The 20,961-nt window shown below is 39.2% G+C and overlaps 1 protein-coding gene across 7 annotated transcripts in view; it reads right to left on the bottom strand.

The window, feature by feature from the left end:
- The window catches only part of BIRC6 (baculoviral IAP repeat containing 6), an 854,588-nt gene that overhangs the window by 739,741 nt on the left and 93,886 nt on the right, over positions 1-20,961 (bottom strand). For all 7 annotated transcript variants that reach the window (XM_053711846.1, XM_053711848.1, XM_053711852.1 and 4 more), the window contains exons 3-6: positions 19,634-19,771; positions 16,509-16,702; positions 9,659-9,770; positions 2,118-2,200 (exon numbers count right to left, since the gene is read on the bottom strand). In XM_053711846.1, the coding sequence (XP_053567821.1) occupies positions 2,118-2,200; positions 9,659-9,770; positions 16,509-16,702; positions 19,634-19,771 (527 nt within the window). The remainder of the gene's footprint in view (positions 1-2,117; positions 2,201-9,658; positions 9,771-16,508; positions 16,703-19,633; positions 19,772-20,961) is intronic.

The following is a 20,961-nucleotide window of genomic DNA, read 5'->3' as shown; positions in this document are numbered from 1 at the left end:
CCATACACTTGTGGAAAACCAAGGGGCGGGATCCAAAAAGAATATTAAAGACCTATAGCTACCTAACCCTTATATACTTGATAAAGGCAGAGATGAAATCTGTAACAACGGAAGCTTAACCGTATGTGAACATTCACAAGTTGCTTTTTAAACACCTTATGTCATTCAGTGACTTAGAGCATCCAGAGGAAAGGAATCATAAAAACGACCGTTGGACAAAGTCGAGGGATACCACTAGATGTGTAGAATATATACAAAGTGATCTTAAATTAAGAAATTTCGGCATAGTTTTGTTGTTGTTTGAGTTATGTTTTGTACATTGGTGTCATTGTCAATCACCATGCATTTATATGGAGTGGGGCTACTGTTTTCAAATGGACTTATCACGGACAGTCTAGCTCTACTATTTCATTTTACTATATGGGAGTTTGTTCTCCTTTCTTTTGGAGACTGATGGTTTCTCCCTCTTTTGTTTCTGTTTAAACTTTTGTATCAACAATTACATCCTTTTGTACCATGCTGCTAAATAATGATAATAAAAATGAATTAAAAAAAAAAAAAAAAAAACTACCGTTGGATTGGTGCACAACAATCACGTGAGAGATACACGTGTGAGTACACAGAACCCAATCACCACAGTGTCTGGAAGATGACGAGACCATATGGAGGGTAAGAAGCTACTCCCAGTGGCTCAGCGCAGTTGTTTAGCGGTGGAAGGGGTCAACACTCACCTCGAACTACACTATACACCAAGGCGGCCGGGTAAAAATCCCGGCCAAGCTCGGCTGGTAAACGAGCTCCAAACGCACGATTTGAAGACAAATAAAAGGTGTCAGCTACTTACTAACTTTCCACATTTTAAACCCAGAGGTTTATGAACTAAGACATTAGATTTTAGTTGCGGCCACAACTTATTTTTCTAACTGTATGCTTATTGTATATTTTTATGTTTTAATGGAAGTAAATTGATTTAGAAGAATATTGCTATATGGTATTTATATAACATTTTATAAGTGCTACATTTCCAAGATACTCCATCTACCCTTGCTGTAAGCGCTTTTCTCAACCATCCTGTTTTAGTTAACTTTTCTATGTAGTGTTTTTTGGAGATACACTATTTTCTGGGGGAGTTAGAGGGGATTGAGGTTTTAGAATAGACTATACTTTGTTTAACTATTTCCGGTCATGTCGTGCTCCAGATGTCTACTTAGGTATCACTTCAACACAGAATATCATGGAGAAAACGCAAATTTGATACTAGAAGTAATTTGGAAACTTGTTTTAAAATAGTATGCAATGTCATGGTATGCTGAATCACAAATGAACATTTTTTTATTTTTATTTTTTTACAAGAGCAATAGCAACTGAGCAGAAAAAATTAATTTGTATATGTAGCCTTATTTAAAAAAATAATTTTGGACATAGCAATTTTACAATGTAGTGCTAAATTACAGAGAATAATCCACATGCAAAAAGTACTTAAAATTGTCCTTTAAGTAGATTTATAAAAGGCTAAGAATTCAGATAAAATACAGAAAATAAATTAATATTTTTTAACCCATATTAAAAGGGGCAGTAAAGTCAAAATTAAACTTTCATGGTTTAAATGGAATATGCAATTTGAAACTCTGCAAATTTACTTAATTCTCTTGGTATCCTTTGTTAAAAAGCAAGTCTAGGTAAGCACATAGTAGCTCAGGAGCGTACACAATTCTTTAATACTCTATAGCAACAGATTTCAACAATTTAGAACATTGTTACATACAATGTTACAAACACTGATGTCTTAGAGCTCTAGACCATTGCATGCTCCTACGGCTATATGACCCAACCAAGATTTACTTTTCACCAAAAGATACCAAGAGAATTAAGCAAATTAGAGAATAGAATTAAATTGATAACATCCTTGAAATTGCATATTTACCTTAAACCAGAAGTTTAATTTTGACATTTCTGTTACTTTAACCAGTTTTTAAAACCTAAAAATATGTATATTTTCCTAGTGAAAAATTTGTAATGTCAAGTGTGTATGATTTTTTTTTTTTTGACACAAACGAATTTGGCACAAAACATGGTTTGAATGAAGGTAATACATTAGGCTGATATGCCCAACTTACCATGGCTCATCAGTAGGTTCCCAGCACACTAAGCACACACTACAAGTAAAACACATTGCTCTGTCATCACCAGAGGAAGCCGGCTAAATAAAAACAGAAAATTATTTATAAGAGATAAGAACCATAGGGCGTTTTAAAAAAAAATCATAAATATCAGGATGCAACAACATTACTACACTATTGAAGTTATGATATTAACAAAGACAGTGAGAAGTAAGCACATTTTGTTTGGAAGTCATCACGACATAAAAGTAAAACCTATTGCATAAAGAGAAAATATAGTAGAGAAGCCAATTTAAAAAATGCAATAAATGCAATATACAGCAAAGAAAAGCAATACCATTCTAGGTCAGAGTTCTCCAAACCAATTACTCAGGAACAACCAGCAGCCTAGATTTTTAGATGTGAATGCATAAGGCCTTTAACTGGGTCCTGAGTAACAAAATTGCAAAACCCTGTTCCCTGGGGATGCCAACAGAAAACAGAAGAGACTGACAGAAATGAGTAAATTAAAGTGATAAATAGGCAAGTTGACAAGCAAAAACAAAAAAAGGCTATTAAAAGAAGCTATAAGCTCTCTCTTAATTGTCAATATAAAACTCAAACAACTAAAGAAAAGAGAAAATTCAGGCAATCTTCATTTATTGCAACCAGAGCATTACAGCATCAAGAACTATGCAGAAATGACTACCCATCCTTTCTTTACAGAGATTAGCAATAATGATGGTGCTATGAAAATTATTCGCCTTGAGGTTTCATAAAAATACATTCTGTTACATTTATTCCACATAACACAATCTTTTCCACTCTGTATTGAGAATTATTTTAGTTCATTGTCTGCCCTGGCCTGAGGCTAATCTATTGGTAGATTCATTAGATAGATAGCGATAGATAGATAGATATAGATAGATATATATATATATATATATATATATATATATATATATATATATATATATATATATATATATATATATAGAGAGAGAGAGAGAGAGAGAGAGAGAGAGAGAGAGAGAAAGGGCAGGGAATTACATCACACCAGAGACTGTTAAAATCCCTATGTAACTTATCTCCTCCTATGTTTTATCAAATATTACAGAAGCTGGAAGATCCCCACCATATTACATTATCCTTTTGCAATAAACAATATGCTTTGGTAACACTAATTTATTGTGTCAAAGAAAGAATCAAGAAATATGGAGAGAAGAAAAAAGAAAACCAAAAGGAAGCATGAAGGAGAGGAAGTGAGAACAAAAGAGTGACAGATAGAGATTAAGAGAAAGTTTGAATAAAAGAATATAAAAAAAGAGGAGATGAGAAAAAGTGACAGAAAGCTAGAAGAAAAAGTAGAGATTAGAGATACTGTTTTTAGTAACTCAGAAATCTCTACTGCACGCTCTTTTTTAGAATATAAATGCTCTGTCCTGAAAATATAATTGTGACATAAAGGCCATCTTGTCCTGTATACAAAGATGACGATTTACGATAAAAAGTTTAAGTAAAAACAGAATTTATGTTTACCTGATAAATTACTTTCTCCAACGGTGTGTCCGGTCCACGGCGTCATCCTTACTTGTGGGATATTCTCTTCCCCAACAGGAAATGGCAAAGAGCCCAGCAAAGCTGGTCACATGATCCCTCCTAGGCTCCGCCTACCCCAGTCATTCGACCGACGTTAAGGAGGAATATTTGCATAGGAGAAACCATATGGTACCGTGGTGACTGTAGTTAAAGAAAATAAAATATCAGACCTGATTAAAAAAACCAGGGCGGGCCGTGGACCGGACACACCGTTGGAGAAAGTAATTTATCAGGTAAACATAAATTCTGTTTTCTCCAACATAGGTGTGTCCGGTCCACGGCGTCATCCTTACTTGTGGGAACCAATACCAAAGCTTTAGGACACGGATGAAGGGAGGGAGCAAATCAGGTCACCTAAATGGAAGGCACCACGGCTTGCAAAACCTTTCTCCCAAAAATAGCCTCAGAAGAAGCAAAAGTATCAAACTTGTAAAATTTGGTAAAAGAGTGCAGTGAAGACCAAGTCGCTGCCCTACATATCTGATCAACAGAAGCCTCGTTCTTGAAGGCCCATGTGGAAGCCACAGCCCTAGTGGAATGAGCTGTGATTCTTTCGGGAGGCTGCCGTCCTGCAGTCTCGTAAGCCAATCTGATGATGCTTTTAATCCAAAAGGAGAGAGAGGTAGAAGTTGCTTTTTGACCTCTCCTTTTACCGGAGTAAACAACAAACAAGGAAGATGTTTGTCTAAAATCCTTTGTAGCATCTAAATAGAATTTTAGAGCGCGAACAACATCCAAATTGTGCAACAAACGTTCCTTCTTTGAAACTGGTTTCGGACACAGAGAAGGTACGATAATCTCCTGGTTAATGTTTTTGTTAGAAACAACTTTTGGAAGAAAACCAGGTTTAGTACGTAAAACCACCTTATCTGCATGGAACACCAGATAAGGAGGAGAACACTGCAGAGCAGATAATTCTGAAACTCTTCTAGCAGAAGAAATTGCAACTACAAACAAAACTTTCCAAGATAATAACTTAATATCAACGGAATGTAAGGGTTCAAACGGAACCCCCTGAAGAACTGAAAGAACTAAATTGAGACTCCAAGGAGGAGTCAAAGGTTTGTAAACAGGCTTAATTCTAACCAGAGCCTGAACAAAAGCTTGAACATCTGGCACAGCTGCCAGCTTTTTGTGAAGTAACACAGACAAGGCAGAAATCTGTCCCTTCAGGGAACTTGCAGATAATCCTTTTTCTAATCCGTCTTGAAGGAAGGATAAAATCTTAGGAATCTTAACCTTGTCCCAAGGGAATCCTTTAGATTCACACCAACAGATATATTTTTTCCAAATCTTGTGGTAAATCTTTCTAGTTACAGGCTTTCTGGCCTGAACAAGAGTATCAATAACAGAATCTGAGAATCCTCGCTTCGATAGAATCAAGCGTTCAATCTCCAAGCAGTCAGCTGGAGTGAAACCAGATTCGGATGTTCGAACGGACCCTGAACAAGAAGGTCTCGTCTCAAAGGTAGCTTCCAAGGTGGAGCCGATGACATATTCACCAGATCTGCATACCAAGTCCTGCGTGGCCACGCAGGAGCTATCAAGATCACCGACGCCCTCTCCTGATTGATCCTGGCTACCAGCCTGGGGATGAGAGGAAACGGCGGGAACACATAAGCTAGTTTGAAGGTCCAAGGTGCTACTAGTGCATCCACTAGAGCCGCCTTGGGATCCCTGGATCTGGACCCGTAGCAAGGAACTTTGCAGTTCTGACGAGAGGCCATTAGATCCATGTCTGGAATGCCCCACCGCTGGGTGACTTGGGCAAAGATTTCCGGATGGAGTTCCCACTCCCCCGGATGCAATGTCTGACGACTCAGAAAATCCGCTTCCCAATTTTCCACTCCTGGGATGTGGATAGCAGACAGGTGGCAGGAGTGAGACTCCGCCCATAGAATGATTTTGGTCACTTCTTCCATCGCTAGGGAACTCCTTGTTCCCCCCTGATGGTTGATGTACGCAACAGTCGTCATGTTGTCTGATTGAAACCGTATGAACTTGGTCCTCGCTAGCTGAGGCCAAGCCTTAAGAGCATTGAATATCGCTCTCAGCTCCAGAATATTTATCGGTAGAAGAGATTCTTCCCGAGACCAAAGACCCTGAGCTTTCAGGGATCCCCAGACCGCGCCCCAGCCCATCAGACTGGCGTCGGTCGTGACAATGACCCACTCTGGTCTGCGGAACGTCATCCCTTGTGACAGATTGTCCAGGGACAGCCACCAACGGAGTGAGTCTCTGGTCCTCTGATTTACTTGTATCTTCGGAGACAAGTCTGTATAGTCCCCATTCCACTGACTGAGCATGCACAGTTGTAATGGTCTTAGATGAATGCGCGCAAAAGGAACTATGTCCATTGCCGCCACCATCAACCCGATCACTTCCATGCACTGAGCTATGGAAGGAAGAGGAACGGAATGAAGTATCCGACAAGAGTCTAGAAGTTTTGTTTTTCTGGCCTCTGTTAGAAAGATCCTCATTTCTAAGGAGTCTATAATTGTTCCCAAGAAGGGAACCCTTGTTGACGGGGATAGAGAACTCTTTTCCTCGTTCACTTTCCAGCCGTGAGATCTGAGAAAGGCCAGGACGATGTCCGTGTGAGCCTTTGCTTGAGGAAGGGACGACGCTTGAATCAGAATGTCGTCCAGGTAAGGTACTACTGCAATGCCCCTTGGTCCTAGCACCGCTAGAAGGGACCCTAGTACCTTTGTGAAAATCCTTGGAGCAGTGGCTAATCCGAAAGGAAGCGCCACGAACTGGTAATGTTTGTCCAGGAATGCGAACCTTAGGAACCGATGATGTTCCTGTGGATAGGAATATGTAGATACGCATCCTTTAAATCCACCGTGGTCATGAATTGACCTTCCTGGATGGAAGGAAGAATAGTTCGAATGGTTTCCATCTTGAACGATGGAACCTTGAGAAACTTGTTTAAGATCTTGAGATCTAAGATTGGTCTGAACGTTCCCTCTTTTTTGGGAACTATGAACAGATTGGAGTAGAACCCTATCCCTTGTTCTCTTAGTGGAACAGGATGAATCACTCCCATTTTTAACAGGTCTTCTACACAATGTAAGAACGCCTGTCTTTTTATGTGGTCTGAAGACAACTGAGACCTGTGGAACCTCCCCCTTGGGGGAAGTCCCTTGAATTCCAGAAGATAACCCTGGGAGACTATTTCTAGCGCCCAAGGATCCAGAACATCTCTTGCCCAAGCCTGAGCGAAGAGAGAGAGTCTGCCCCCCACCAGATCCGGTCCCGGATCGGGGGCCAATATTTCATGCTGTCTTGGTAGCAGTGGCAGGTTTCTTGGCCTGCTTTCCCTTATTCCAGCCTTGCATTGGTCTCCAAGCTGGCTTGGCTTGAGAAGTATTACCCTCTTGCTTAGAGGACGTAGCACTTTGGGCTGGTCCGTTTTTACGAAAGGGACGAAAATTAGGTCTATTTTTCGCCTTGAAAGGCCGATCCTGAGGAAGGGCGTGGCCCTTACCCCCAGTGATATCAGAGATAATCTCTTTCAAGTCAGGGCCAAACAGCGTTTTCCCCTTGAAAGGAATGTTTAGTAGCTTGTTCTTGGAAGACGCATCAGCCGACCAAGATTTCAACCAAAGCGCTCTGCGCGCCACAATAGCAAACCCAGAATTCTTAGCCGCTAACCTAGCCAATTGCAAAGTGGCGTCTAGGGTGAAAGAATTAGCCAATTTGAGAGCATTGATTCTGTCCATAATCTCCTCATAAGGAGGAGAATCACTATCGAGCGCCTTTATCAGCTCATCAAACCAGAAACATGCGGCTGTAGTGACAGGGACAATGCATGAAATTGGTTGTAGAAGGTAACCCTGCTGAACAAACATCTTTTTAAGCAAACCTTCTAATTTTTTATCCATAGGATCTTTGAAGCACAACTATCCTCTATGGGTATAGTGGTGCGTTTGTTTAAAGTAGAAACCGCTCCCTCGACCTTGGGGACTGTCTGCCATAAGTCCTTTCTGGGGTCGACCATAGGAAACAATTTTTTAAATATGGGGGGAGGGACGAAAGGAATACCGGGCCTTTCCCATTCTTTATTAACAATGTCCGCCACCCGCTTGGGTATAGGAAAAGCTTCTGGGAGCCCCGGCACCTCTAGGAACTTGTCCATCTTACATAGTTTCTCTGGGATGACCAACTTTTCACAATCATCCAGAGTGGATAATACCTCCTTAAGCAGAATGCGGAGATGTTCCAACTTAAATTTAAATGCAATTACATCAGGTTCAGCCTGTTGAGAAATGTTCCCTGAATCAGTAATTTCTCCCTCAGACAAAACCTCCCTGGCCCCCTCAGATTGGGTTAGGGGCCCTTCAGAGATATTAATATCAGCGTCGTCATGCTCTTCAGTAACTAAAACAGAGCAGCCACGCTTACGCTGACAAGGGTTCATTTTGGCTAAAATGTTTTTGACAGAATTATCCATTACAGCCGTTAATTGTTGCATAGTAAGGAGTATTGGCGCGCTAGATGTACTAGGGGCCTCCTGAGTGGGCAAGACTCGTGTAGACGAAGGAGGGAATGATGCAGTACCATGCTTACTCCCCTCACTTGAGGAATCATCTTGGGCATCATTGTCATTATCACATAAATCACATTTATTTAAATTAACAGGAATTCTGGCTTCCCCACATTCAGAACACAGTCTATCTGGTAGTTCAGACATGTTAAACAGGCATAAACTTGATAATAAAGTACAAAAAACGTTTTAAAATAAAACCGTTACTGTCACTTTAAATTTTAAACTGAACACACTTTATTACTGCAATTGCGAAAAAACATGAAGGAATTGTACAAAATTCACCAAATTTTCACCACAGTGTCTTAAAGCCTTAAAAGTATTGCACACCAAATTTGGAAGCTTTAACCCTTAAAATAACGGAACCGGAGCCGTTTTAACACTTTAACCCCTTTACAGTCCCTGGTATCTGCTTTGCTGAGACCCAACCAAACCCAAAGGGGAATACGATACCAAATGACGCCTTCAGAAAGTCTTTTCTAAGTATCAGAGCTCCTCTCACATGCGACTGCATGCCATGCTTCTCAAAAACAAGTGCGCCACACCGGCGCGAAAATGAGGCTCTGCTTATGCTTTGGGAAAGCCCCTAAGAAATAAGGTGTCTAATACAGTGCCTGCCGATATTATAATATCAATATACCCAGATAAAATGATTCCTCAAGGCTAAATATGTGTTAATAATGAATCGATTTAGCCCAGAAAAGTCTACAGTCTTAATAAGCCCTTGTGAAGCCCTTATTTACCATCGTAATAAACATGGCTTACCGAATCCCATAGGGAAAATGACAGCTTCCAGCATTACATCGTCTTGTTAGAATGTGTCATACCTCAAGCAGCAAGAGACTGCACACTGTTCCCCCAACTGAAGTTAATTGCTCTCAACAGTCCTGTGTGGAACAGCCATGGATTTTAGTTACGGTTGCTAAAATCATTTTCCTCATACAAACAGAAATCTTCATCTCTTTTCTGTTTCTGAGTAAATAGTACATACCAGCACTATTTCAAAATAACAAACTCTTGATTGAATAATAAAAACTACAGTTAAACACTAAAAAACTCTAAGCCATCTCCGTGGAGATGTTGCCTGTACAACGGCAAAGAGAATGACTGGGGTAGGCGGAGCCTAGGAGGGATCATGTGACCAGCTTTGCTGGGCTCTTTGCCATTTCCTGTTGGGGAAGAGAATATCCCACAAGTAAGGATGACGCCGTGGACCGGACACACCTATGTTGGAGAAATATACTTTTGCCTATCCTAAGTTTTCAGTGGAATGTTAAAGCCAAGGAAAATAATGTTAGAGCTACAAATTACATTAAGATTAGAGCAGATTGTGAATCAACAAACTACAAAAAGATAGACACGCAAGGTATGAGACAAATATATTACTCTGCTTACTGACTGTACTTCTCACCTGATGATAGAACCCAGCTTGAGCCATAGGATCCGGCTGAGCCCACCTGTAACCGACATGAGGCCATGATGTAAACGTTTCCCTCCTATTGGCTTCACTATACATTAAAGACCTAAAATAAGAAATGCACTTTAAATACTACAAAAGCCAAGATGACATTTTTGCTTTGTGACCAAAAGCAAAATGAAACCTCTACAACATCAACAGAGGTGACACGTTTCATATAATCTTAGAACACTATCTAAAAACACAATATTATGATATTGTTAGATTATATATGTTAAAAATAGTGGCATTATTCCAGCACTGATGACTTCTGCAACAGAAGATGCAAATTGTACAGTAAATTAAAATTTAAACATTAACGATACAGAGTAAGCAATTTCAAACAATTTTCTAATTTAATTTTATTTACTTTGATTTGTTCTTTTAGTATTTTCTTTCAGGACCAGCACTGCACTACTGGGAGTCAACTGATGATCATTAGCTGCACAAATATGCCCCTAGTCATTGGCGCACCAGATGTGTTCAACAAATATGTGTTTAACAAATCAAATTTTATAACAGAAATAAATTGTAAATGTGTTTAAAAACATAATTTAAGAACTTACCTGATAAATTCATTACTTTCATATTGGCAGGAGTCCATGAGCTAGTGACGTATGGGATATACAATTCTACCAGGAGGGGCAAAGTTTCCCAAACCTCAAAATGCCTATAAATACACCCCTCACCACACCCACAATTCAGTCTAACGAATAGCCAAGTAGTGGGGTGATAAAGAAAGGAGTAAAAAGCATCAAAAAAAGGAATTTGGAAATAATTGTGCTTTATACAAAAAATCATAACCACCATAAAAAGGGTGGGTCTTATGGACTCTTGCCAATATGAAAGAAATGAATATCAGGTAAGTTCTTACATAAATTATGATTTCTTTCATGTAATTGGCAAGAGTCCATGAGCAAGTGACGTATGAGATAGTAATACCCAAGATGTGGAACTCCACAGAAGAGTCACTAGAGAGGGAGGGATAAAATTAATAACAGCCATTTTCCGCTGAAAAAAATTAATCCACAACCCATAATAAGTTTATTCTCATAAATAAAAAGAATTAAAAAAAATTAAACATAAGCAGAGGAATCAAACTGAAACAGCTGCCTGAAAAACTTTTCTGCCAAAAACTGCTTCAGAAGAAGCAAATACATCAAAACGGTAGAATTTAGTAAATGTATGCAAAGAAGACCAAGTTGCTGCTTTGCAAATCTGATTACCTGAAGCTTCATTCTTAAAAGCCCACAAAGTGGAGACTGATCTAGTAGAATGAGCTGTAATTCTCTGAGGCGGGGCCTGACCCGACTCCAAATAAGCCAGATGAATCAAAAGCTTTAACCAAGATGCCAAGGAAATGGCAGAAGCCTTCTGACCTTTCCTAGAACCAGAAAAGATAACAAATAGACTAGAAGTCTTCCTGAAATCTTTAGTAGCTTCAACATAATATTTCAAAGCTCTAACTACATCCAAAGAATGTAAGGATCGCTCCAAAGAATTTGTAGGATTAGGACACAAAGAAGGAACAACAATTTCTCTATTAATGTTGTTAGAATTCACAACCTTAGGTAGAAATTTAAATGAAGTCCACAAAACTGCCTTATCCTGATGGAAAATCAAAAAAGGAGAATCACAAGAAAGAGCAGAAAATTTGGAAATTCTTCTAGCAGAAGAGATGGCCAAACGGAACACTTTCTAAGAAAGTAGTTTAATGTCCAAAGAAAGCATAGGCTCAACGGAGGAGCCTGTAAAGCCTTCAAAACCAAATTAAGACTCCAAGGAGGAGAGATTGATTTAATGACAGGCTTGACACAGACCAAAGCCTATACAAAACAGTGAATATCAGGAAGCTTAGCAATCTTTCTGCAAAATAAAACAGAAAGAGCAGAGATTTGTCCCTTCAAGGAACTTGCAGACAAACCTTTATCCAAACCATCCTGAAGACACTGTAAAATTCTAAGAATACTAAAATAATGCCAGGAGAATTTATGAGAACACCATGAAATATAAGTCTTCCAAACTCGATAATAAATCTTCCTAGAAACAGATTTACGAGCCTGTAACATAGTATTAATCACTGAGTCAGAAAAAACCTCTATGACTAAGCACTAGGCATTCAATTTCCATACCTTAAAAATGAATGATTTGATATTCTGATGGAAAAACGGACCTTGAGACAGAAGGACTGGTCTTAAAGTTAGTGGCCAAGGTTGGCAACTGGATATCCGAACAAGATCCGCATATCAAAACCTGTGAGGCCATGCTGGAGCTACCAGCAACACAAACGAATGTTCCATGATGATCTTGGAGATCACTCTTGGAAGAAGAACTAGAGGTGGGAAGATATAAGCAGGTTGGTAACATCAAGGAACTGCTAACGCATCCTCCGCCTGAGTATCCCTGGACCTGGACAGGTACCTGGGAAGTTTCTTGTTTAGATGGGAAGCCATCAGATCCATTTCTGGAAGACCCCACATCTGAACAATCTGAGAAAACACATCTGGATGGAGTGACCACCCCCCCGGATGCAAAGTTTGACAGTTGAGATAATCCGCTCCCCAATCGTTTACACCTAGGATATGAAGATGTATGCAGGTTGATAACACCAAGGAAGTGTCAGCGCATCCACTGCTTCCGCCTGAACATCCCTGGACAGGTATCTGGGAAGTTTCTTGTTTAGATGAGAGGCCATGAGATCTATCTCTGGAAGCCCCCACATCTGAACAATCTGAGAAAACACATCTGGATGGAGAGACCACTCCCCTGGATGAAAGTCTGGCGGCTGAGATAATCCGCCTCCCAATTGTCTACACCTGGGATATGAACCGCAGAGATTAGACAGGAGCTGGATTCTGCCCAAGAAAGTATCCGAGATACTTCTTTCATAGCTTGGGGACTGTGAGTCCCACCCTGATGATTGACATATGCCACAGTTTTAATATTGTCTGTCTGAAAACAAATTAACGGTTCTCTCTTCAACAGAGGACAAACCTGAAGAGCCCTGAAAATAGCACAGAGTTCTAAAATATTGATTGGTAACCTCGCCTCTTGAGATTTCCAAACCCCTTGTGCTGTCAGAGATCCCCAGACAGCTCCCCAACCTGAAAGACTTGCATCTGTTGTGATCACAGTCCAGGTTGGACGAACAAAGGAGGCCCCTTGAACTATAAGATGGTGATCTAACCACCAAGTCCAAGAGAGTCGAACATTGGGATTTAAGGATATTAATTGTGATATCTTTGTATAATCCCTGCACCATTGATTCAGCATACAAAGCTAGAGAGGTCTCATATGAACACGAGCAAAGGGGATCGCGTCCGATGCTGCAGTCATGAGACCTAGAACTTCTTTCTTTGGGACAATGAATAGATTTGAATAAAACCAGACCCTGTTCCTGAAACGGAACTGGTATGATTACCCCGGAATGCTCCAGGTCTGAAACACTTCAGAAAAGACTGAGCCTTTACTGAATTTGCTGGGATGCGTGAGAAAGAGAAAATATTACTCTGAATCCTATTTGGTACCCTTGAGAGACAATACTCTGAATTCATTGATTTTGGACAGAATCCTCCCAAATGTTTGGAAGACTCTTAATCTGCCCCCTACCAGCTGAGCTGGAATGAGGGCTGCACCTTCATGCAGACTTGGGGGCTGGCTTTGATTTCTTAAACGTCTTGGATTTACTCCAACTTGAAGGTTTCCAATTGGAACCAGATTCTTTGGGGGAAGGATTGGTTTTCAGTTCCTTATTTTGTCAAAAGGAAGAAAACAGAAGCTTTAGATTTACCCTTAGGTCTTCTATCCTGAGGCAGAAAAACTCCCTCCCTCCCCAGTGACAGTTGAAATAATCAAATCCAACTGAGAACCAAATACAATTATTACCTTGGAAAGAAAGAGATGGTAATCTAGACTTAGATACCATTTCAGCATTCCAATATTTGAGCCACAAAGCTCTTTTAGCTAAAATAGCTAAAGACATAGATTTAACATCAATTTTGATGAAATAAAAAATGGCATCACAGATAAAATTATTAGCATGTTTAAGCAAGCGAGCAATGATAGACAAATCAGGATCAGTTTCCTGTTGCGCTAAACTTTCCAACCAAAAAGTTGATGCAGCTGCAACATCAGTCATAGAAATGGCAGGCCTGAGAAGATAGCCAGAATATAAATAAGCTTTCCTTAGATAAGTTTCCTATCTAAAGGGTCCTTAAAGGAAGTACTATCTTCCATAGGAATAGTAGTACGTTTGGCAAGAGTAGAAATAGCCCCATCAACTTTGAGGATCTTTTCCCAAAACTCCAATTTAACTGCTGGCAAAGGATACAATTTTTTAGACCTTGAAGAAGGAATAAAATAAGTACCAGGCCTATTCCATTCCTTAGAAATCATATCAGAAATAGCATCATTAACTCGAAAAACCTCTGGAGTAACCACAGGTGGTTTATAAACAGAATTTAAACGTTTACTAGTTTTAGTATCAAGAGGACTAGTTTCCTCAATATCCAACGTAATCAACACCTCTTAACAAGTAACGAATATACTCCATTTTAAATAAATAAGTAGATTTGTCAGTGTCAATATCTGAGGAAGGATCTTCTAAATTAGATAGATCCTCATCAGAGGAAGATAATTCAGTATGTTGTCAGTCATTTGAAATTTTATCAACTTTATGCAGAAGTTTTAAAAGACCTTTTACATTTATTAGAAGGCGGGATAGCACACAAAGCCTTCTGAATCGCATCAGCAATAAAATCTTTTATATTCACAGGGATAACGTACATTAGATGTTGAAGGAACAACAGGCATTATACTATTCCTGATGGATACATTCTCTGCATGTAAAAGCTTATCATGACAACTATTACATACCACAGCTGGAGATATAATCTCCACAAATTTACAACAGATACACTTAGATTTGGTAGAACTTATCAGGCAGCAGGGTTCCAACAGCGGATTCTGAGACAGGATCAGATTGAGACATCTTGCAAATGTAAGAGAAAAAAAAAACATATAAAGCAAAATTATCTATTTCCTTATATGGCAGTTTCAGGAATTGGAAAAAATGCAAACAGCATAGCCCTCTGACATAGAAAAAGGCAAGAGGCATATAGGAATGGAATGGGGTTTTAAATAATGAAATTATTTGGCGCCAAATATGACGGCACAACGCAAAATGAATTTTTTTGGCGCTAACATCCGGACATGACATACTCGCGTCATTGCAGACGCAACCTTGTGCAAGGAAACTCAGCATCAACTAAGAGGCCGGAAATGACGAATTTGCGTCACCAGACGTATCTTTGCACCAAAAAAATTCTCACGCCAAAAATGAAGCCATAAACATCAGCATTTTGTGACCTCGCAAGCCTAATTTTGCCCACAAAAATTTAATGAAAAAGCAGTATATTTGAAAAAAATATTTCTTAAATGTTTTTTTTCCCAAATATGAAACTGATAATCTGCAAAAGGAAATATACATGAACCTGACTCATGGCAAAAATAAGTACAATACATATATTTAGAACTTTATATAAATACATAAAGTGCCAAACCATAGCCAAGAGTGTCTTAAGTAATGAAAACATAATTACCGAAAGGACCCATCCACATATAGCAGATAGCCAAACCAGTACTGAAACGCACTGAAATGCTGAGAAGCGTATATCAACGTAGAAAATCAAGCACAAACTTACTTCACCACCTAGATAGGAGGCAAAGTTTGTAAAACTAAATTGTGGGTGTGGTGAGGGGTGTATTTATAGGCATTTTGAGGTTTGGGAAACTTTGCCCCTCCTGGTAGGATTGTATATCCCATACGTCACTAGCTTATGGACTCTTGCCAATTACATGAAAGAAAAATCTACTACTTATTTTAAGGTCATCCCAAGTACTAGTGCATTGTCTTTTTATCATGCATTTTTTGATTATGCAAATCTACTGTATTTGCTGGTCCTTTAAGGTCTTTAAATATCATATAATTATATTGTATCATATTTATAACTTTTTTAGTCTCTTTCTAATGGAGTTATCTGTAATAACACTTGTTCTCTTTTAATCCACTATAACAAAGGCATAATATATTTCTGTAAGGATTTAGCACAGCAGGAAGTGTCTGATACGCAATTAAGGAGACAATCCACTTATCGGAAGCGAAGTTAATGATTTCATTACATGACAGTTCTACCACAACACAACAAAAAAAAAATCTAAAAAAAATATATTTAAAGGGACCTGTGATATAAAATGTATAAATGCAATTTAACCTTGAAACATATTAATTTTTATTATTCTGAAATGCACACTGCAGAATTTTTAAGCCTAAGCATCCTGATTATCTGTCCTTAATTGGCCTTAGCAAAAATAAATACAATAAACTAATGCAAAACAGACATTTTGCTAAGAAAAAAAAAACAACACACACACACAATGACCAACCTTCTTTACTCCAGTAATAAGTCTGGAATAAAGACAAGTGGAGGGGTGAGTTTAGCTGCAACAAAGACTGTGTTACTGTAATCATAAAGGTTTTGCAAACAGATTTGTTCATTTATTGCAATACGGTGTTACATGTCCCTTTGAGTTAAGGAATTATTTAATTCACCAGAATGTATTACAATTAATTTTTTCACAGATACAATGTGAGCATTAGAATGGACACCTTAAATTGAAAATGTATTTGTTGTGCTGCATAGAAAAACACATACCTGTATCCCACTGTATACAAGTAGTCAATAGTAATAAGTAAAAAAAAAAAAAAAACTCCATCCAGCTTTCAAGATTTTTGATTTCCACTTACCTGTCTACTGACCGACCAGGCCCCACACCAAGTTCTGGCCTTCCACTCGGCAAAAGATATGACAATCTGTCCATTATAGAAGATGCTACAGGCAACGCAGCTATGTTTTGATTTAGTTTCTTTAGTTCATTCACAATGGCACCCGTGACGGACTTTAATATGTGATGAGGAAGATGGAACGTGACTGTTGCCCACTGCAATAATGATTATAACAAGAGATCAATAATTAAAGAAACGTCTTAAAAGTCTTGAAAATTAAAGGGAAACTAAAGTCATGATTCAGATAGAGCATGTCAGTTTAAGAGAGACTTTCCAGAATGCTTCCATTATTAAATTGCACATTTTATTTATATGCACACTTTTTGTAGTACTTGTTGATCATGTGCAGGAGATCAGTGTATACCATACGAGTCTGTTATTAACCAATAGCTGTATTTGATACAGGGGGTCGGCATGTACATTTTTAGGTGTGTCAGGAAAAAAAAAATGTACTGTTCATTTAAAAGTGCTATTGTAATGTCGTTTTATTATGTTCTTATTTGTTATGCAATTCAACCCGTATTTATTGAGCCTTTATGTGTGAAATGTGGATTAATGAGATGTAGGGTTCTCCCTAGGACCTTTTTTAAGGGCACATCTTACCTGAATAACATGTAAGTGAATATTAACCTAAATTTAGCTATTAATATATTTTTTTTAAATGTATAGTACTCAAAGCATGAAATTCATTTGTTCTTTGGATAGCTTAAAGCAGCAGTTCCCAACCTTTTTTCTCTCCTGTACTAATTAGGCTTTTCATTAATGAGTACACTCTCTCTTCAATACCCCCACACATCCTTCAAAAAAAGTAGTTTTTTTATTTAAACTAGTATCAGGGTATTGTTAGGTATAAATAAACAATCTATTATCCGGTATTAATAAACTATTTATTATCAGGGTATTGTCAGGTATTAATAAACTTAACAACTATTATCAAGGTAACCCTGAATAATAAATGGTTTATTAATACCTGACAATACCCTGATAATAAATAGCTTAAGGTAAGCTATACCTAAGTCGCATATGACTGTACGTTTATCAACCGGATTAAAGCTCAGATATTCTCAGGAGGAGCCCTGCTGTGTGGCTGGCGCCCCTGGCAGCTGCCTGGTTGCCCCTAAAAACGGCCCTGGAGGGGGAGTCAAAGTGTAATGATCATAAAAATAAATATTTAAATTTGTGAGATCAGATCGATATTAACCACCCAGCCACTATGGACGTTTTTACTTGGAAGTGAAGCAATCTGAATTAAGCAAGCACTAGCAGCAGTACTTTACTTACCAGCACTGACTAGAACTTATTTGGGGATGCAGACCTGCCTGTGTGAGTCGCAACCTCTACGGCTCTACCACACGTGCACACGCAGCTATGCTGCTGCAGTGCCGCTTCTAACTGCACACTCGCAGTCACAATTTTGTGCACAGCATGGGGGTGGGTGGAGCTGGAGCCTAAGCTGCCTGGTGACACAGGGTGATATGTGGACCAGAGTCATCCACACCCGGAACACATATTTCAGGTGCAGGGGCTCCCATCTGCCTATATGCCAGGCCTTCACTTGTCACTTTCTGGCTGAGCCCTCCTTCCTTCCACAGTTCTACGATGGTTATTAGTTGATGACCCATTGAGAGTGACCCCCCAAACCCTCCCCCCACATCTTCCTCCATTACCAACAATATTTTCGTGTAAACCCAACCGGTCCGCCGGTTGGGGTCCCCTGGCTTAAAGGGATATTAACCCCCCCCCCCAAAAAAAATAGTTCAGGATTCAGATAGAACATACCATTTTAGACAACTTTCAAACGCACTTCTAATTGGTTTCTTTCTCTTGATATCCTTTGTTAAAAAGCATACCTAGGAAGGCTCAGAATATGAGAGAGCTAGCTGATGATTGGATTGTCTTGTCATAGTCTTAATGATTGCGTTAATCTAACTCCCAGTAGGCTAGCTATTACCAGGAGATTTCCCGGTGGGCCAAAGCAGCCGAGGCTGGCTGGTAACACTTAAAGAGGGCAGTGTTCCATCAGTATCAGTTATTACTGCCATGCTTGCAGTAACAGACAATTAGTGCTGAGGGGATTATTCGTCTCAAAAAGCAGTTCCCTTTATTCCTGCCCTGAATATACAGACACCTTCTTAGAGGAGGCTGCACAGGTCCTTAGAAGGGGCTGCACAGTGGCTTGCTTGTGCACCCTTTCGCTGTCTTCACTGACCAGAGTAAGCATGAGAAGATGCACCCATATGAGTCCTTAAGTCCATGCCTTATTTATAAATATATAATCAGAGCTACTGAATTTGAGGCGTTACACCAAGATTATATAAATATATAAAAGTGCATTTTTGTTTTTTCCAGGCCACTTTTTATTCCCAGTAAGGCTCTGGCCCTAATGAATCAATAAATGTAATTTTTGTATTAGAACAGTGCTTCCCAAAAACATTCCACTCGTACCCCCCAACAGGTCTGGTTTTCATTATAGCTGAACTAGTGCACAGGTGAACTAATCAGCTGATGGGTGAGAGCATGTCAGTAACCATGGTTACTGATCACATCACCTGTGTGCACTAGTTCAGCTATAATTAAAACCAGGCCTGCTGGGGGTACATTAAGACCGGGTTTGGGAAACACAATTAGAATGTCCCTTTAAGAGTTGGCATGCTGGTCACTTATGTGGACTGGAACTAGGCACATCAGTTAAACTCTTACTCAGTAACTAAAAAATTTTTAGATGTCTTAATTTAAACTTGTTAAAGGAACCTAAAATACAAGAGTTTCCAGTATGAGCCTCACTGTGAGCAAAAAGATGCCATTTATATAGAGAGAGAGCCTTACAAAGACCATACTAACATAGGTGATATTCAGCATGTTTAAGGAGAATACCTGGAGGAAAGTTTAAACCCTGGAAAAGGAACTGTTCAATAAATAAAGTTATAGATCATTTGCATTATTTTAGTTTTACCGAGTTACAATAAACAGCGGCTGTAGAAATTACATTTGCATTCCTGTTTTTTATGCAACCAATCACAACTGAGAATGATTATTTTCAATGAAATGTTCTTAAAACAGGAGGAGGGAATCATCAAGCTTCTTACCTTGGCAACTTTATGATTTGCTGCAGTCTCATGTGAGGTATTTTTAAAGCCATCTTTTAGCTGCATAATGAACAAATCATAGCCCTCTGTACTAGAAACATCAATCTTCTCCAGGCAAGCGGATAACAACTGCTGTGCCTACATATAAAAAGATAGTCGCCATTACATAGAAAGAACGAGAGAACAAGTGAATAAGAGAGAGTGAACGAGTAAAAGAAAAGAAGTCTGACTATAACTTCTCATTAAAAATGCTTTCTGTCAACCAAAAGAAACATATTTCTAGAATGGCAGCACGATAACCTATTTTATTTCCAATTTATTTTTTAAATAAAACAGAATTTATGCTTACCTGATAAATTACTTTCTCCAACGGTGTGTCCGGTCCACGGCGTCATCCATTACTTGTGGGAAATGTTCTCCCCCACAGGGAAACGCAAGGAGAGCACACAGCAAGAGCTTGTCCATATAGCTCCCCCTCTGGCTCCGCCCCCCAGTAATTCGACAGACGGTTAGGAGAAAAAGGAGAAACTATAGGGTGCCATGGTGACTGTAGTGTATAAAGAAAACATTTTTCAACCTGATTAAAAAAACCAGGGCGGGCCATGGACCGGACACACCGTTGGAGAAAGTAATTTATCAGGTAAGCATAAATTCTGTTTTCTCCAACATTGGTGTGTCCGGTCCACGGCGTCATCCATTACTTGTGGGAACCAATACCAAAGCTTTAGGACACGGATGAAGGGAGGGAGCAAATCAGGTTACCTAAACAGAAGGCACCACGGCTTGCAAAACCTTTCTCCCAAAAATAGCCTCCGAAGAAGCAAAAATATCAAATTTGTAGAATTTGGCAAAAGTGTGCAGAGAAGACCAAGTCGCTGCCTTACATATCTGGTCAACAGAAGCCTCGTTCTTATAGGCCCATGTGGAAGCCACAGCCCTAGTAGAGTGAGCTGTGATACGGTCAGCTGCCGTCCAGCAGTCTCATAAGCCAAGTGGATAATGCTTTTCAGCCAGAAAGAGAGAGAGGTAGCAGTAGCTTTTTGACCTCTCCTCTTACCAGAGTAAACGACTAACAAGGATGAGGTTTGTCTAAAATCTTTTGTTGCTTCTAAATAGAACTTTAAAGCACGAACAACATCTAAATTGTGTAATAAACATTCCTTCTTTGAAACTGGATTCGGACACAAAGAAGGAACAACTATTTTCTGGTTGATGTTCTCGTTAACAACTTTTGGAAGAAAACCAGGCTTAGTACGCAAAACAACCTTATCTGAATGGAACACCAGATAGGGTGGATCACACTGCAAAGCAGATAATTCAGAAACTCT

The sequence above is a fragment of the Bombina bombina genome, chromosome 4 (assembly GCF_027579735.1).
Source record: "Bombina bombina isolate aBomBom1 chromosome 4, aBomBom1.pri, whole genome shotgun sequence".
NCBI lineage: Eukaryota > Metazoa > Chordata > Amphibia > Anura > Bombinatoridae > Bombina > Bombina bombina.
This window is presented reverse-complemented; position numbering and strand designations above follow the sequence as displayed.